The following is an 18,978-nucleotide window of genomic DNA, read 5'->3' as shown; positions in this document are numbered from 1 at the left end:
ATGGCGTGTTGGTACATCGATTAAATGGATGTATGGTTACACCCCTAAATGCAAATAACTGTCACCATCAGGTTAAGTTTACTATTGTGATGTTTTTTTCCCCAATAATGATTTCATTGTTACTCTGAATGAATGAACGAATGAAGGACTACATTCTTTAAACGTAAAGTAGCGAGATTTGCTGTTGTTATCATGGCCGCTTTTCATTGATTGAGTGGGAAAAATGATGGGAAAATGTCTGATAATACAATGTAGCATGGAGTTTGAAGATGTTAGTAGGCCACCAGGAGATACAGCTTAATCTTTTTGATCTTTCACAGTCCTTAGAAATAATGCATTAAATGCAACAACAACAAAAACATGTTTTGGACAAATATAGTGAGATATGCGTGATATATGGCATATTTCCAATTGAAAATGATATGGAGCTCAAGGAAGAATAAATTATCATGGAAAGAATGCTTACACAGTCACATTTACACACACACGCACACGCACACACACACACACACACACTCACACACAAGTCTGAACAAACAGTACGATTAAGCTCTTTATTGCATATTGAATAATTTTCCCGGAGTAACCTTTCAACACATTTTGATGAAAATAGTTGATGTACTTGATGTCTAATGCTATGTTATTCATGGAGGGAAAAGGTGAAAAAAAAGGTCTGACAACGTCTAATATTTTTCATCTAACATCAAACTTTCGCATTAAGTTAAACGGAAATTAAAATCAAGCAAAACTGGCCAAACTACCCTCATGCATAGAAACGTACAGTTTATATATCAACATAAAAGCACAGGTGCGTGTCACTTTCCTCAATCAACCATCATTGCTTTTGTAGCTTTTTGAAAATTGTCAAGGGTTCCTGTTTTGACTTCCCTCCAATTAGCCTTACATCCTTCCCTGAAGACCTGTTTGGACAAAGAGCACTGATTTGTGTTCCTCTAGGAGACAAATAGCCACTTGGCAGTACATAGCGTGGAAACCAGTGAAATCCATTGTATTCCAACAGAGGCTACTTTGCTGACGTGGAATATAGTCAAGTGATTTGGCGTCAGTTAGTTTAGATGAGTAAAGGGTTCATTGTGCAGGGGCATGAGGGCATTCAGAAAAATGATGCATGTTTTCATCCAAAACCATTCCTTGCATGACATTTTATAATGAAACAAAGTAATGTGTTCTTGAATTGAATCATAACATAACAAAATATAGGACAGCTGTCTATATTGCAGTGAATCTGAGCTGGAATATTTCTAATCATGATTTGAATGTCACGCAGTCTCGAAGATTAGTTATTTTGGTTCAGTGCATCAAGTTATTCTTTATAATGTTTACTTCATCTGTATGATTCACTCTTCCTTTTTGTACCATCATTTCTCTCACTCCTTTTTTCAGGGTCCTCCTGGACGTGCAGGCTTCCTGGTAACTTGTCTTTTTTTTTAACATTTGCCTTTTTGTTTCTACATCTGCATGAAGGCATAGCAATCACTTCAATGCAGACCTCTTCATTCACCCTCGATTAAGTCGCTACAGAATCAATACTAAAAATAGATTCACAGCCATTTACATGATAAAAAGAAAATGCTACATTTGCAACTGTAAAACACAAATGAAGTACCGTATTTTTCGGACCGGAGAGCGCACTTGAAATCCTTTAATTTTCCAAAAAAATTGACAGTGCGCCTTGTAATTATGTGTTTCCTATTAATTTGTCTTCTTTAAATCAAATTCATTCCTATTACGTTCGCTTTGGCATTCTTACCCACATCGAATCACTCACAGAGGTCAATGGCGGTGTCCAAATTCACAGGCCGCGCTCTGCAAAGGCTGAATTTTCAAAAGATGTCACTTCCAGTGTGACTGGACTACACAAGGTTTCCAAATTCCAGAAAGACAATTTAGAAGCCGTGTGCTTCAACACCTTCAAAGGCTCCTCCTCATCTAGCCTCCGTCGACTAGATATGGACCGTGGTGAATTTGGAAGGGCTTAATGTGAATTTGGACATGTCGTTCTGGAAATGACGTCATTCGGCTGAAAATACGGTCTTCGGAGGACCCAGCCTGTGAATGTGGAAATAGGGTATACGTTTTTGTCTGACTGAAACGAGGACTACTTCCTGCTTCTGTGTCTTTGAATCAGGGAAATGTAGTACAACCAACCTAATGTGAGCTATTTCCGGCGGCATGTTTCCTAAGTTACGATATGGGATAATACCAACGTAGTTTGTGGGATACAGAGTCAATTGCCTTCCTATTTATTTCAACATTAATGTTTTGCATTCTTATTCTCATCCACATCTAATCGCTAGCAGACGTCTGTTTTCATCATACCAGAACAAGAACTACTTCCTTCCTTCGAGTCATGGAATGTATTGCTAGACTATTCCTGCAGTTGCCGCTTCAATCTAACGCAGTGGTTCTTAAGTCAAGGGCATTTTGATACTTTATATTCCCTTGGTTTATCGAGCGATGTGGTGAAAATAAATTTCTGGGTACACTTCTTGAGAAATGACAAAGTTGTGTTGTACCACATAGTCCTATTAAACAGTCTTTAGAGTGTGTGTGTGTGTGTGTATATATATATATATATATATAAATCATAATATTAATAATTAAATGATGTGAAGGAAAATTGTAAATAGTACTGCGATTTATCCATTTTGTGTTCATATTGCATTTAATTGAAAGATGTTTGTTGTTTTTTTTTCTCTTTCTTCTTTCTTCTTTCTACATACATTCTTGCTGCTGGAGGCTGTAAATTTCCCCAGTGTGGGACGAATAAAGGATATCTTACCTTATATCTATATATATATATATATATATATATATATATATATATATATATATATATATATATATATATATATATATATATATATATATATATATATATATATATATATATATATATGGGGCGGCCCGGTAGTCCAGTGGTTAGCACGTTGGCTTCACAGTGCAGAGGTACCGGGTTCGATTCCAGCTCCGGCCTCCCTGTGTGGAGTTTGCATGTTCTCCCCGGGCCTGCGTGGGTTTTCTCCGGGTGCTCCGGTTTCCTCCCACATTCCAAAAATATGCATGGCAGGCTGATTGAACACTCTAAATTGTCCCTAGGTGTGAGTGTGAGTGCGAATGGTTGTTCGTCTCTGTGTGCCCTGCGATTGGCTGGCAACTGATCCAGGGTGTCCCCCGCCTACTGCCCGAAGACGGCTGGGATAGGCTCCTGCACCCCCCGCGACCCTAGTGAGGATTAAGCGGTTCAGAAAATGGAAATGGAAATATATATATATATATATATATAGCTTTGGGGCGGCCCGGTAGTCCAGTGGTTAGCACGTCGGCTTCACAGTGCAGAGGTACCGGGTTCGATTCCAGCTCCGGCCTCCCTGTGTGGAGTTTGCATGTTCTCCCCGGGCCTGCGTGGGTTTTCTCCGGGTGCTCCGGTTTCCTCCCACATTCCAAAAACATGCGTGGCAGGCTGATTGAACACTCTAAATTGTCCCGAGGTGTGAGTGTGAGCGTGCATGGTTGTTCGTCTCTGTGTGCCCTGCGATTGGCTGGCAACCGATTCAGGGTGTCCCCCGCCTACTGCCCGAAGACAGCTGGGATAGGCTCCAGCACTCCCGCGACCCTAGTGAGGATCAAGTGGCTCGGAAGATGAATAAATGAATGAATAAATATATAGCTTTGTTCAAGCTTTGAACAAAGCTGCTGGAGTTGACGACATCCCCGTAGAACTTTTATAAGCTGGCGGTGCACATCTCCTCACCCGCCTCCACACCTTCATCCTTCAATGCTGGGTCGAGGAGACGGTGCCTGGAGAACTGAAGGACTCCGTCATCGTCACGATATTCAAGAAGGGCGACAAACTCGACTGTGGAAACTATCGTGGAATTTCCCTGCTGTCAACTGCTGGAAAACTCATCTGTCGTATACTGGCCGACCGACTCACCTGTCTCGCTGAGCGGGTTCTTCCGGAGTCCCAGGCAGGCTTCCGTCCAGGCAGGGGAACCGCGGACATGGTGTTCTGCGCCAGGCAGCTCCTGGAGAAGTGCCGGGAGCAGCGGAGGGAGTTCCACGCCATCTTTTATGATCTGGCCAAAGCGTTTGATTCTGTGCCCCGAACAGCACTCTGGAAAGTGCTGGAACATCAAGGCTGCCCCCCCAAATTCATATCCCTCATCCGGATATTTCACGACGGCATGAAGGGTTGCGTCCTGACTCAGGGCGAAATGACTCCCCCATTCCCGGGTCGGACCGGTGTCAAACAGGGCTGCACGGTGGCGCCGACGTTGTTCTGCCTCTACATCGCAGCGCTCATCCACCACGTCACCCCTGTGCAGGAGCACGGAATCAGTCTACGCTACCAAACTGAAGGGTCGCTCTTCAACCTCAGCCGTTTGAGGAGCAAGCGGGGGACCATGATCACGACCGTCAGCGAACTCCAGTACGCTGATGACAATGCTGCGGTCTTCAACTCCTCCGGGGGCCTCCAGCTCATCGCGGACGGCTTCGCCGTGGCTTACAGGACCTTTGGCCTCTCCGTCAACACCAAAAAGACAAAGACCCTCCACCTGAACGGTCATCCACCACAAATCACCATAGACGACGAACCCATCGAGCAGGTCTCGGCATTCCCTTACCTGGGTAGCATTATCCAGCAGGACGCCGGCCTCAGGGAGGATCTCACTCACCGTATCCAGGCAGCCCACACAGCCTTTAGACGCCTCGGTCGTCGGGTCTTCAGGAATCACGCCATTTCCACCAACACGAAGATCATGGTGTATAAGTCTGTCGTCCTCCCGACCCTTCTCTATGGCGCCGAATGTTGGACCCTCTATCGGAGCAGCATCAAGAGGCTCGAGAGGTTCCACCAAGGACGACTCCGATTTCTCCTCAACGTTTCCTGGGAGGAGAGATTGACTAATAATGAGATCCTCACCCGGGCTGGCCTCACGAGTATCGAGGCCATGATCACCTTGGCCCAACTGCGGTGGGCCGGCCACGTGCAGCGGATGAGCGACGACCGTCTCCCGAAGCAGCTCATCTACGCGGAGTTGCTGGAGGGCACCCGCCCCCGCGGTGCCCCGAAAAGACGATTCAAAGACCAGCTAAAGGGTCATCATCAGCGGTGCCGGATTCCCCCGGCACAGTGGGCTGACCTGGCCACGGATCGGGTGGCCTGGCATGGGGCTGTGCGGGGCGGGGTCCGGGTCTTCGAGACTCGACGCGTCGCTGCGGAGGAGGACCGGCGAGCGCGGAGGAGAGGGCCCTGCTACCGCCCGGCCCCCCAACCCACTTCTGTCAATCCTGCGGACGGGGTTTTCGAGGAAGACTGGGCCTCCACAGTCATTGGAGACACAAGCACAAGGAGCCGTCGCCCTGTCCTGGGGGCCGCATTCCTCGATAACGAGGGCCTTCACCGACCGATATATATATTTACACATATATTTGGATTCATGTGTTTGTCCAAAGGTCAAAAATTAAATCTGCACCTTTGGACCGGGTTTCAAAAAGACCAACCGCACCCTTTAGGCAGTCGTCCCTATTTCTCCGTACATCATGAACCACTGGTATGACTGTTATTCATAATAAGATTGTGAATTTATTGAACATTGCTCTGCATGTTTACTGTCCCATTGTCATGTTACTTGACAGACTGAATCGAAAGTTTTTGTAGATTCCAAAATTATTGTATTGTAAAGATCCCTCCTATGTATATATGTGTCAAAACACTCCTTGCGCATGAACCACATCAGACCCGGCAGGATATGATACATACTTTTTGCGAAACCATTTGATTAATCAGTGATGAAAGTCCTCTGGATTTTCCTGGGATTCCAGATTTTCTAATTTTCATGAAAATACCTCTGGAAAATTGCCTAAAATTAATCCAGATATTAGTTGACAACATTGAACGAACACATATTTGAGCGTAGCCATGTTGAGGCACTAACACTAGAAACAGTAAAGCCCCTCCCTTCGTATTCTCATGGCCTCGGCATGTCTTGGAGATTTTGAAATTTGAACGGAAAAGAATGGAAGCCGCAAAGGGTGCACATGTGCGCACAAAAGGCATTGAAAATTTGAATCGCGTTTTTTGTAAACTAATTCATGCGTGATCGGCCATGTTTGGCCCCAGTGCAAGGTTCAAACAGGTAGACAGGCAAGCTGACATACGTGCAACAGATGCGAGTGTTACATATTTAAATTAGAGCTGTCAAACGATGAAAATATTTAATCTAATTAAAAATGCAACTGTCATAATTAACTCAAATCAACTAAAAAATTAATCGTGATTATTCACACATTTTTTATCGTTTCTGAATTTCCTTTTACATTTTTTGTCCTATTTTCCCCCATTTTAATGCTCTCATCAACATGGAATCATGAATCAGTTTTCTATGTGCCAAATGCAAATATTTACTGAAATAACCAATTCGATTATCAATTTTACATGAACATTTTCACTTGGTGCAGTTATTCACACATAATCTCTCACACAATATTACTGTCCATCAATAATGGTGAAAAAAATATTTTGTCACACAACAGCTGCTTTAACAGCTTTTTTTATGAAATCAAAATAGAGCAATATAACATTGTAAAGTGCACATCTAAGGTACACTAGTACTCAGCCTATAGTGGATTTAAACCATGGTTGCATACTTCATTTTTCTCAAGTTTGCTTTCAACACAGCAGTCTGTTTCTGTAGGTTTGTTGAAGAATAACGAGACACCGGACACCAGTGTTCATTATGTGCCGCTGTATTGGAAACTGCCGGCCGTACAAACAAGCACACGCACTTTCCCCGTGCTGCAGGGGAAAACCATTCTAAAAAGGGGGTGGGGGGGTTCACTCCACCTAACACAGTCAGGCTGTGTTGATTGTATTGGTCCTTCTTGCGCGGAATTCTCTCTACGGTTTTGTGTAGACCTCATTTCGAATGACTACACTTGGTTCGATGACAACACTGGAGACATTTTACTTTCGCTAGGTCGCTACCACTGTAGCGCACTGTCACTGTCAGACGAACACAGAGAAGCTCCACCCGCTCTATTTACATGGACACAGAACACTGTAACCTTCCACACAAAATAGTTCCAAACACGTAAAATCGCGTCAGTGGCATACATCGTATACCTGTATGATACAGAGAGAGAGAGAAGAACAGATAACTTTGGTCTTGTCAGTGGAGCAATATGGCAACTTTTTAAAAGTAAACTTTCCATTCATAAACTCTTTAAGTATCCGTTTTCGGTGTCTCGCGCTGCTGTGGCTGGCAAAACAGACATGGGCGTGGACTTCTGCAGTGAGCTTGTTGTTTTGTTTCTGGTGTATTTATAGAGCAACGTAGCATCCGCTTGTGACGTGTGCCGCGTTAATCTTGCGAGAAAATTTTTGATCCCGTTAAAATTCATTTAAATTAATGGCAATAAAAACGCACTAAACTGACAGCTCTAATTTAAATATATATATATATATATATATATATATATATATGTGTGGGCCCTTGGGCAAGATCGGTTACGCTAATGCCTACCTCATAAAATGATGAGAGACAATAAAATGAATGACATGCCGGCTCAGACGTCGCCCGGCCAAACAAGGTCTGCGTCAGGTGCTGGGGAACCAGAGCACCTTGATGAAAAATGGGCTACTGGAACAAAGCGGAGATGGACGAGATGTGATAACATGGCTCTGTTGGAATGCTACTACTCAAGCAACCTTAGTCAGAGGGGTTACATGCAGAGAATGTGGGCTGAATGGTTACTTCGAAACCCACAGTCACGGTTGACCACGAAACAACTAGTAACTCAGTGTTCCAACATCCACAAACGGCAACTGCTGTCACAAATTGATATTGATGAGGTATAACGCACGTTCCATGGTGACGGGCCCCAGGCTGCCAGATCAGAGGAGGAGGTCATACCAGAGATTGGGAGGCAAGCCCCAATGAATGCAGATGATGAGATTGGGGGGCCAGCCAAAATTAATGAAATGCTAGTCGGATGGTGACTAAGAGAGGAAAGGGAGTCTGCACTGAAGGGATCTCACTCCCTGAAGGAACAATAGCAGACATTGAGGACAGTTACAAGTACCTCGGTATACCACAAGCCAATGGCAACCTCGAACTGGCAACAAGGAAAGCGGCTACAGCCAAAAACCTCCAGCGAGTGAGGCAAGTCCTAAGAAGCCAGCTCAATGGCAAGAATAAGAACCGGGCAATAAACAGCTATGTCCTGCCAGTGATCAGATACCCTGCAGGAATAATAAGGTGGCCAAAGGATTGATGGCAAGATTGATGATCCTCTAGTGCCTACAGCCCTACACGGGATGTACCACCGGACCATAACTGAAGTGGCCGATCTCAAGAAGTCTTATCAGTGGCTAGAAAGGGCTGGCCTGAGGGATAGAACAGAGGCACTCATCCTGGCTGCTCAGGAGCAGGCCCTGAGCACCAGAGCCATTGAGGCCCAGATATACGACACCAGACAAGACCCAAGGTGTAGGTTGTGCGAAGAGGTACCTGAGACGATCCAACACATAACTGCAGGGTGTAAGATGCTGGCAGGGAAAGCCTACATGGAACGCCATAACCAGGTGGCTGGCATAGTCTACCGGAACATCTGTGCGGAGTATGGACTGGAAACCCCAAGGTCAAAATGGGAAACACCTCCGAAGGTGGTGGAGAATAACAGAGCGAAGACCCTGTGGGACCTCCAGATCCAGACTGACAAGATGGTAATGGCGAACCAACCAGATATCGTGATCATAGATAAAGGGCAGAGGACAGCCGTTGTAGTGGATGTAGCGGTCCCAAGTGATGAAAACATCAGAAAGAAGGAACACGAGAAACTCGAGAGAGCCTGGAAGTTAAAGGTGACAGTCGTGCCTGTGGTGGTCGGAGCACTCGGGGCAGTGACCCCCAAACTAGATGAGTGGTTGCAACAGATCTTAGGAACAACATCGGACATCTCAGTCCAGAAATGTGCAGTGCTGGGAACAGCAAGGATATTGCGCAGAACCCTCAAGCTTCCTGGTCTCTGGTAGAGGACCCGAGCTGAATGAGGGACGGACACCACATGAGGGGTGAGACGAGGATTTATAATGTATATAAACGTAATACAGCATATACACAAAGAATGGTTTGGCAATAATGATATTTTTTTTCGATTTGTATTTTATCTTGATGCTTTGATGCATGTAGTGTGAACTTATTGCTTTACGCTTGGTTTTGAGAATGTGCTGACTGCTCTTCACCACCACCATGATGCAGCATGACTACTTGACTTATTCGTGCAAATCATGATTTTTAATTGTTCAATTGGTTTCATGGCATTGGGACTAATGCAAACTCCCCAAAAATGTGTTTAGCATTTATTTTCCCATGTCATGGGTCGTTTAGAAGTTATACTACTCTTACTAATTCTATGAATTAAGGTCTGTAGTACGAAATGTCTGAAATGGCAACGAGTTGGCAAGTCCAAATGTCAAGTTATCTATCTAAGAGAGTCTACATCTGTGTACATGCTAACCTTGATATCGAACCATACCCCTTCTTAATTTACGTTGGTCAGGGTGACAAAGGAAGTATGGGGATTCCAGGAAGAATGGTGAGTTTTTTTTTTTTTTTAGTGCAGAGGTTACAATTAGTCAAATAAAGCTTTTTTTTTTCATTGCTAGTTTGCCATCCAAATCAAAGTTGCTGTTTTTTAAATGTGTGGAACGCTTTCTGTATTATTTATTTAAATACAGTAAAATGAAAGAAATTGTTTGTAAGTTTTAGATGAGTTTGTATTTGTGAGTGCTGTTCAAAATCATTTTTACAGTTTAAGGAGGAGACATTTGGGGTCCAATTCTCATGCTCGGTGCAAGTCTGTTTTATTGTGTGCATGGGTGGAATTTCCTTGCTTTTGTTATTCGGCAAGACTCACATAGTGAAAGAGGACATTTGTGGTGTTGTGCCTCATTTAAATCCATCAAAATCGCGTTTCACCGTCAACGCCACACCTTAGACTTGGTTTAGGTCCTTTAAAATTGACTCTACTTTTGGTGATCAAATTGTCAGATGCGCTGGGGTCATGCAGCTGAATACGCTAGAATGCACATTGAGGCAGTACCATATTCACAAACACACTCGAGACAGACAAGTTGGGTCACGTCGGGCCAGCAAGGCTTGATCCAATTGCACCCCTTTGCAACACAATGGCTTTTTAAATTGTTGTTTACGCAGCGTGGCACTGTGTATTCAACCATCAAAAGGAAATTGCTTTGCCAAGCATGGTTTAAAATATGGATGGCTGGACCACATGTTCACTTCATTTCATTGTATTTATTTAAAAAGGACAATACACATTGATAAACAACACAATACCTGGGCAAATATGCCAAAGTTGGCAAACCAGTACTTCACACTCAGTGTTGCTGGCACGAAGGGATATTTGTACAGATACCAGAGAAAGGTTCAGCATTTCACACTGCATTGAAGTGATAATTTAACATGTGCCATGATTTAGAAAGGTGCTGTTGATGTTGTTATATGGTACTGTATTTTAAAATGCAAAAAGTAATTAGTATTATTCTCTGTGAATTAAAATAAATGTAGGGAAAAAAATAATACAATTCACATCTGCTACACACATTATGACACTAGTAACAACACACAGTTTTGATTATTATTTTATACACTAAAGTGTACTTACTGTTACCCCAAAACGTGTTATGTAATATTGTTGCCTGGTGTCTGTTCAGAGCACCCAAGGTGTAGTGCCGTATTCATTTTCATCAAAAAACACGTCATTCATTTTTGAGGAGTTCACGAGTACCGATGGTTTGGACTATTTTGATGCAGTACAGCAGGGGTGCCCAAACCTTTTGGACCGAAGATCCACTTTTCGATTAATGAACCTCCCGCGATCGACCCGTTACCGTGCACACGCATGCACATACACACACACACGCCACGATGAACAACAGCCTGACACGGAGGCATGTGACGCACTTTTGCAGCCTGTTAACTATCATAGTTCACACGTACCGTTTTAAAGTGCTTCCCTCGGCCCTCTTGATTCCTATTCTTTGCCCGCGCCCTCTGTGAATTGTACACGAAACAAACTCTGAATGAGAATAATGATAACGACAAAAGATATAGCGCAACAGCTCTGATCACAAGCTGCAATTGTAGAGTGCTGAGCGCTATCAACTACTGGTGACGCGGGTCACGTGCCGCCGTAGGTTAAAGATTTACACGCTTTATTTTATTTTATTTTTCAATACTTTTTGTGAAAATGACACTGATAGGATGATTGGAGTGCAGTGTACATTAACACAAAACAAGTATTACTAACACACAAAAAGACAAACAAATGTTTGTTTCTTTGTTTGTTTTTTCTCCTCTACACCCCTCGCAATCGACTTGGGACCAGTCCGCGATCTACGTAATGGCCACCCCTGGAGTACAGAGACTTTAGATTTCATACGAATGTCTGTCAGGTACTAGGGGTGCTGTATATTATGGTTGCACGACATTTGGGTTTTACCGTCACTATACAGTTTTATCATATCAAAATAGGTTTTGGGATGTTGAACAAAAGCTGTTTAAAGTCAGATATTTACACTCTGTGTTCTTGTGTGACCCCTTGTCTGTACTCATTCATTCATTCATTCATCTTCCGTACCGCTTGATCCTCACTAGGGTCGCGGGGGGTGCTGGAGCCCATCCCAGCTGTCTCCGGGCAGTAGGCGGGGGACACCCTGAATCGGTTGCCAGCCAATCGCAGGGCACACATAGACGAACAACCACCCACGCTCACACTCCCAGCTAGGGACAATTTAGAGTGTTCAATCAGCCTGCCATGCATATTTTTGGAATGCGGGAGGAAACCGGAGCACCCGGAGAAAACCCACGCAGGCCCGGGGAGAACATGCAAACTCCACACAGGGAGGCCGGAGCTGGAATCGAACCCGGTACCTCTGCACTGTGAAGCCGACGTGCTAACCACTGGACTACCGGGCCGCCCTTGTCTGTACTCTTATCCCCAATATTCGGTTTGTTCTGTGTTGAACTATTTTGTGTAAATCTTGTTGACAACATACGTGCACAGAAGTATATTTGAACTGTGTAGTATTTTTTTCCTATTTGTTGTCCTGTAGCATAGGAGGTCACCAACATGGTGCTCATGGGCCACAGTTCATCCCAACGGCTACTTGGGTACCGGGCCTTTTGTAAAATGTTTTTTTTCTTTCTGTTCTCCTTTTCACCAATGACTGAACAATTCCCAGGAATTCTGTAGATGTTATCATTTTAAATGTCATGTGTTATTTCGGAAGTGCATAACCAACTGGTATCCCTTAGCATTAATCAGTCCGTACCGAAGAAGTAGCTCTCACTTTTAAAAAGGATGGTGACCCCTGCTGTAGTCAGAAATAAAACAATCCATCCCAACTTGGACTCATTGTTATACTGCAGTTTCAAAATATGCAAGCTTATTTCCATCTGTTTCTTGACAATTTCTGTTCCTCATAAAATATCCCGTATTCTTGAGTTCAATGGTTCAAAGTACATTTGAAGCTTTCAACACTTTTAGGAGAGTCCTATTGCATGAAGCCCAATACTTCCACACGTCCCCCATAGCATTTCCATCCAATACTAGTCCTACATTTTTGGCATGCCCCAAACCCTCGCCATGTCTCTAACCCTGGTTCCTTTCTCTTCTGTATCTTTCCTCACACCTTTCTGCATGTGACTGCTGTGTTTGATCCCAGGGCTTTAAAGGACAAACAGGGGCAAAGGTAAGTTTAAGGCCAATAGATTTTTGTTTGTTTGTTTTTGGCTGTCGATTCTCATGTCAGTCATTTGTTAGCTTAGATTCGACATCTTGCTATCTGCTGCAAAGTCAACTTTCTCGACTGTCTTTTGTGAGCAAAATCTTGAAGGACTGAAATATTGAAAGAGCAAATGGGTTGTCACAAGGTACTGTATCGTTATTGTCGGTGTTGCTGGTCAGAAATTCACAACTAAAAAAAATTGTAATGTTTTTTGGAAAAAAAATATTCAAATCATAAGCGGTATAGAAAATGAAACTGAAACTGAAGTAGCCCAAAACTTTTTTTGCGCCACACACCAGTTTCAGGTAATACTTTCGCAATACTTTGACAGACCTGCAAAGAACAAAACCAAAACAAATGATTAAATACACAACTGACCAGCATACTGAGTGTAGTTGCTGCAATGGAAGACAATGTTACCCAACGTACTTATATCTAGGCGAAGCCATAATTTTATTTTGGTTGCCATCATTGCAGAAGAAAAAAATATATATACAGGTATATAATATACTGTATATATAGAAGCAAGAGAGCTCGGTGCGTAAGAAACAGTTGTTGCACAATACATGTACCGGTATTTTAAATAGAACCGTTGCTATTCTCTCTCAATGCATATTTGTATTTCTCGGAAATTGTAGGCAATTCTTCTGTCACATTATTTAGCCTTTTCTCATTTCGGAAGACACTCTTGAAAGACGTTTGTTTGCTAGATTGTTGGCAAACTTTTTTTTAACTCCACGAGTGGATTGACGTGTGTTTAAGACAGGTCAAGGCACTTGCCTTTTTCTTTGTTTTTCTTTGGGAGACTTCTTTCAAACGCTGATAATCAAGAGAATATGTCTTTATTCTGTCTCTCTGTATCTTTATTAAATGTCCCCAGGACTGGTACTGGCCCATAGCCTTGTGGTTAACAAGATAGAAATCTGATAGTGACTCTTTAGGGCACTTTGATCTTAAATTTGGCAATGCAGGAATATGATAAGACGAGCTTGAGATGAAGATACAGTGCCTTGTGTTTTCTTTTCTGTATGCAGAAATATCTGTAGAGCCAAGCAACGCGGTCTCATCTTCTGCCAAGCTGTTAGCCTAACTTTCTGTTGCACTGAAGTAATGCATCCAGTTTATGCGTAATTGTTATTTATGTGACAGGAATTAGGCCACTGAGAAAAGTTCCCTTCTCCCCTGATTTTGCAATATGAACCTCAATAGGCATTAGGCTTGCAAACATTTACATTTCCACTTTTGATTCAAACTTCTCAGTATTGCCAGTACACAACTATTTTGGGGAAAGCCAAACAGACTTTGGTCCGAGAGTGCAAAGCAATAGCTGCCCATGTAAAAACAAAAGAAACTGAAAAAAAAGAAAAAAGAAGACAAAGCAGGTTGAGAGAAAAAAAATATGACAACACTTTATTATTATAATTATAGACCCACAGCAGATGGATATTGAGCTGTTCAATGGCTCAAGAAATGTTCATTTTCCAGGAAAACAATCTGCAGTTTGGCTCGCCGGTGATTCCATGAAGAGGCGATTGTGTGCAATGCACATTCTCTAAGTGCTTTCTGTGTTTTGTTGTGATTCTGACTTTGGCTTGTTAATTTCACTCCATACATCACAGGGTTGAACAGCGAGTTTCAAGTAACCTAATCTTTCGCACTAGTGTGCCTATGCTTTATGTCCTCACTTGTCTCAGCTACTGCAAGTTGTGGAAATTTAAAGTGGTCACAGAAAGTTGTTTCAATCTCAACTACACTTAAACATCAATTTTTCCATCATTAACTTTGCCATTTTGCTCTTGAGTGATAAAAGTGGACATTTACTGAAAAACATGAAGAAAGTTACATTTGATGGATGATGATCAAGTATGACCTTTTGGTACAGCTGCCTTTGGAAGCAAAGAAATTAGGGAAAGTGCTGTGAACCTGAGTTCAGGCCAATGGATAGATGTGTACCGGTTTTCCCGGACTATAAGTCTCTCCTGAGTACAAGTAGCACCAGCCATAAAATGCATAATCTACATCTTGAAAAGGTAAACAAAAATAAAATAGAGAACAACAGGCTCAATAAGTGTACAATATGCTAATGTAGTGCCCTCAGGATGCAGCATGAGTGACGACACGAAGTCCAGATTAGAATACAGGGTATAATTCCTGGCCACACGTGAGAACTGGGCCCACGAACATGAAACATACAAACAAGTGACATTACAAACCAAATAAAAGACAAAACCATGAAGACAATTGATTGAACATAAAATACAGACATACCTCGTGGGTTCACACCCATAAGGGGTTTGCCGAAATCCTGTTTGTCTTCTTGCTTCGGATAGTTGGTTCTCAGCACTCTCTGCATCTAACAAAATGGCTATACAGAGCTCACAAAACATATCCTTTAAGGTGCGCAGGTAAATGTGCACAGCAACGAAGGTCGGGTCGAACATTTCTACTGAGAACAACAATCACCACTAGATGGCATCAGAGCACCAAAGGTTCAACTGCTTAATAGGAAATATAAACAGTAATGACGCATAAACAAAAAACTGAGAACGTGCCTGGAATGTTAATGTAACATATTCAGAGTTATTCAGATAACTAGAGCATAAAGAACATGCTAACAAGTTTACCAAACCATCAGTGTCACTCCACATCACTAAATCCAATCAAATCTTTATCCATTCTGTCACTTTTAAACAACCCCACCAACTCCGCAGGTAGAAGATGCGATGCTTTCTTGTCTACAGCGCTTAGGTCAGAGTCATCGTCAGGTGTTTTAATCAGTTACTGCCAATTTGGAAAGTATCAACACAGGCCTGGAGCACCCCCTTAATGTGAAAATAATGTGAAATTATATCATGTGTTAATCATTTCACACAGCGGTTACTCCAGAGTATAAATCTACCAAACTATGAAAAAAAATCTGTGATTTATAATCCGGAAAATATGGTAACTGTACCAGCAGTGTGGGTGAAGCTGAGCATTAATCAGACCCGGTTATTTAAACTTCAGAGCAATATCATTTAAGGCAGGTACCGTGTTGACAAATCAACCGAAACAGCTTTTAATCAAGGAATGAATCAACATTGAACATTTTGGGAATAGCTCGGGCAATGCCTCCCTCACAATGAGAAGATTTGGGTTTGATCTCCATTGGAACATTTCTGTGTTCTCCCTATGCTTGCGTGTCGTACAAAACTCACGTGTATTTTGTTAATTGACTAAAAATGTCAGACAGGTGTGAATGTGAGTGTGAATGCTTCTTTGTCTTTTTCTGCCCCGCAACTGTGATAGACTCCAGTTAAGAAGCGGTCTTGAAAATGGATGGATCGTATGAGTTTGGGGAAATTCCATCTCAGGGCAGGTGCAGCATGTGTACTTCAGTAGATGAAGACAAACTGATATGAATCTCAATACGTTGTCATCCCATGCTACATTTAAAGCAATTTCTGAAGGGCTTCACTCATATTTTGATGTTTATGATTTGGCAGCAATATATAGCCTCCAAACTGTACTGCTTTGAAACTAGCCAAGTCGCTCGCTTTTAATGGAAGAAGCATTCTTGGAGCTGGTACACAAATCCAAACTGGTAAAAAAGGCAGACTAAAGTATACAAACTCCATATTTTCCTGCATTTTGAGCAAAACGTGTTGTGACACTCTGACTTATTATGACATTTTCTGACTGTCAAGTTATTGTAGTGAAACATTGCCCTCAATATAGCTTCTGTGTCTTAGTGTGTAACTATTTCTTTGTCCTCCAGGGAGCTCCTGGAGAACCAGGTCTGTCAATCATTGGACCAAGAGGACCTCCTGTAAGTGTCGTTCTTTTATCTATTCTGTTGCCGATGCACAATTGTGTTTCATCCAATACATCAATTATGCTTTGTCAGAGATTTTCTCGGACAAAGTTAAAGGAACGACTCGGCACACAGGAAAATTGTCTTCAATATCGGCGGGAGCGGACCTCTGAGAGCGAACGACGGTTGTTGCTCCGCGATCACACTCGGCTCCCTCTCCGCCGGTTCGAACTTTTATTGCAAAATACAAGAAAGACCCTGCCCCAGAGATTAGCATACCGCGCCCCCCGTTCCGGCCCTTCGGTAGTGATCTGATCTACCCGAATACACAAGTCACAGACTTGGCTGATGACTAATGTCCACCTGGGCGCGACAGCTGTTCCCAAACTGTCTTTTGGTATTCAACAACTCTTTGTTCCCAATTTGTTTATTCCCACTCTGTGATTGAATCTAGCCTTCGCCCCCCTTGCTTGGACGTGATTACTCAAGAAAAAGGCCCTCCGCCCAAACGGCCGACACCTCTGCGCTGAGCATGTCCAGACATGCCCAAATTAACCGAAACTTTAAACATGATACAATTTTGCTCATAGATTCTTCTAACATTCCCACCTCTGTATCATAATTAAAGTTTTGTCAAACGCCCAGGTGACATTGATATGCAATTGCACGGGTGGGAGGAAAAACTGTCCTGAGGGGAAGGTGGTGTAACAAGATCAGGACAGAAAACCCTTCCCGGGCAATGGCTATACATTAAATGAAAATCGAAATCTAATCTAAACATCAAACAGAGTAAGCCAACCCAAAACATCAAACATTCACATCTGCAATGCCTTTCTGTGAAGTCGTCATATGGGCTTACATAAGGTTCTAGTAAACCAATCATCGTCCTGTCAGTTTGTCGCCTCCTGCCTCCCAGCGTCGAATCCCAAGAGGCAAGTTACTCCATTCGTGGGCCTGTGTGCCCACGGTGACCCCACCTAGGTCGATGATGTTGATGATGATGCTGATGATGCACAGGCAACACGTGACTTCCTTCCTGTGGTCTTTCGGTGGCGCGCAAGGTCCGCGCACTGGTGTTTGGGTGCTGATTTTCCTTCCTGGATCTGGCGTCGCTAGGCCCCTCAACCTTGAACCAAAGGAGCTTGCACTGCGACTGGTGGATCCAGCCGTTGCATCCTTCGCCCTTGACCGCAGTTTTTGTTGCTGCAATCACTTGAAAGGGGCCATTCCAGCGTTCACTGTCCCAGAGAAGTCTTTTTTCAGCACCTTGAAGAAGACCAGTCTCCAATTTGGACCTGGCAAGTCTGTGGAGCAGAACATCCTGGCAGGTCATTGTGCCTATGCATCTCTTTCTGATCAGATAGTCTTTTCATGTGAGCCAAGGTGGAAGCGCCCATCACCAGCAGCCAGAGTACTTCGGCCTAGCCATGTTGTTGCCGAGCAACCACCAGATTTTACCGAAATCGCAATCTAGTTCTGGGTTGTTATTCGAAACAAAAATGGCCTGCGCCGGAGTTTATATGGGTTACGTTACCACAATAGCGTGATCACCAATCACACTCACGCACTAACACAAAACCGATACGCGCAATATACGCATACAACGTTAGATGCAAACACACGCCGAGGTGGTCAACCTCCGCAGGAAGACAAAGCTTCCTCACCGTTTACGCTTAGCGAGAAACGGTATCTAAATGAGCCAATGCTCTCACAGATGCGCTTGGGCTCTGTGTCCCGGGAATCTAATTTCCCCCGTACCGCTAACCACGAAACGGTACTCGAGCTAGCCTACTCCTTTTCGGCATTAACTCGTCTAATTCCGTCATTCAGTGGAGATAACCGACTACGCAACGGCTTCTCCACCACGCCGACTGACCTTATTTTTCCAGACAATTGTCCCGATGCCGAGTTGAACCCAGGTTCGTTGGATGATGGCGCTTGCTCGCTCCTCGCGGTGTCCGGTGCGGGGCTGGCTCCTCCTGGAAAAGTCTCCACGAGGTTTGGTTGGCTTCGGAGGCGCAAAACGCGCGATCAGCCACGGATCGTACACCGGAGGAAATCGGAGAGTCCAACAAAAAAGCTCAAATCCGTTCGAACAAGCACATCATCCTGCCGACAACGCCAAGTTTCTGTCAGAGATTTTCTCGGACAAAGTTAAAGGAACGACTCGGCACACAGGAAAATTGTCTTCAATATCGGCGGGAGCGGACCTCTGAGAGCGAACGACGGTTGTTGCTCCGCGATCACACTCGGCTCCCTCTCCGCCGGTTCGAACTTTTATTGCAAAATACAAGAAAGACCCTGCCCCAGAGATTAGCATACCGCGCCCCCCGTTCCGGCCCTTCGG

The 18,978-nt window shown here is 43.6% G+C and overlaps 1 protein-coding gene across 15 annotated transcripts in view; it reads left to right on the top strand.

Annotated features, from left to right (window-relative positions):
- The first annotated feature begins 9,349 nt into the window (after window positions 1-9,349).
- Window positions 9,350-18,978, top strand: part of col13a1 (collagen, type XIII, alpha 1) — a 59,426-nt gene continuing 49,797 nt past the window's right edge. For 5 of the 15 annotated variants that reach the window (XR_007964987.1, XR_007964984.1, XR_007964983.1 and 2 more), the window contains exons 1-2: window positions 9,351-9,624; window positions 16,596-16,646. Coding sequence is in view for 5 of the 15 variants with exons in the window: in XM_052081078.1 (XP_051937038.1) it covers window positions 9,466-9,624; window positions 16,596-16,646 (210 nt within the window). In the remaining 10 variants the exon portion in view is untranslated. Of the gene's footprint in view, window positions 9,625-16,595; window positions 16,647-18,978 lie in introns of all 15 variants that reach the window. The other 10 variants (XR_007964988.1, XR_007964986.1, XR_007964985.1 and 7 more) reach the window with 4 other exon arrangements.

The sequence above is a fragment of the Hippocampus zosterae genome, chromosome 11 (assembly GCF_025434085.1).
Source record: "Hippocampus zosterae strain Florida chromosome 11, ASM2543408v3, whole genome shotgun sequence".
Classification (NCBI taxonomy): domain Eukaryota; kingdom Metazoa; phylum Chordata; class Actinopteri; order Syngnathiformes; family Syngnathidae; genus Hippocampus; species Hippocampus zosterae.
This window is presented reverse-complemented; position numbering and strand designations above follow the sequence as displayed.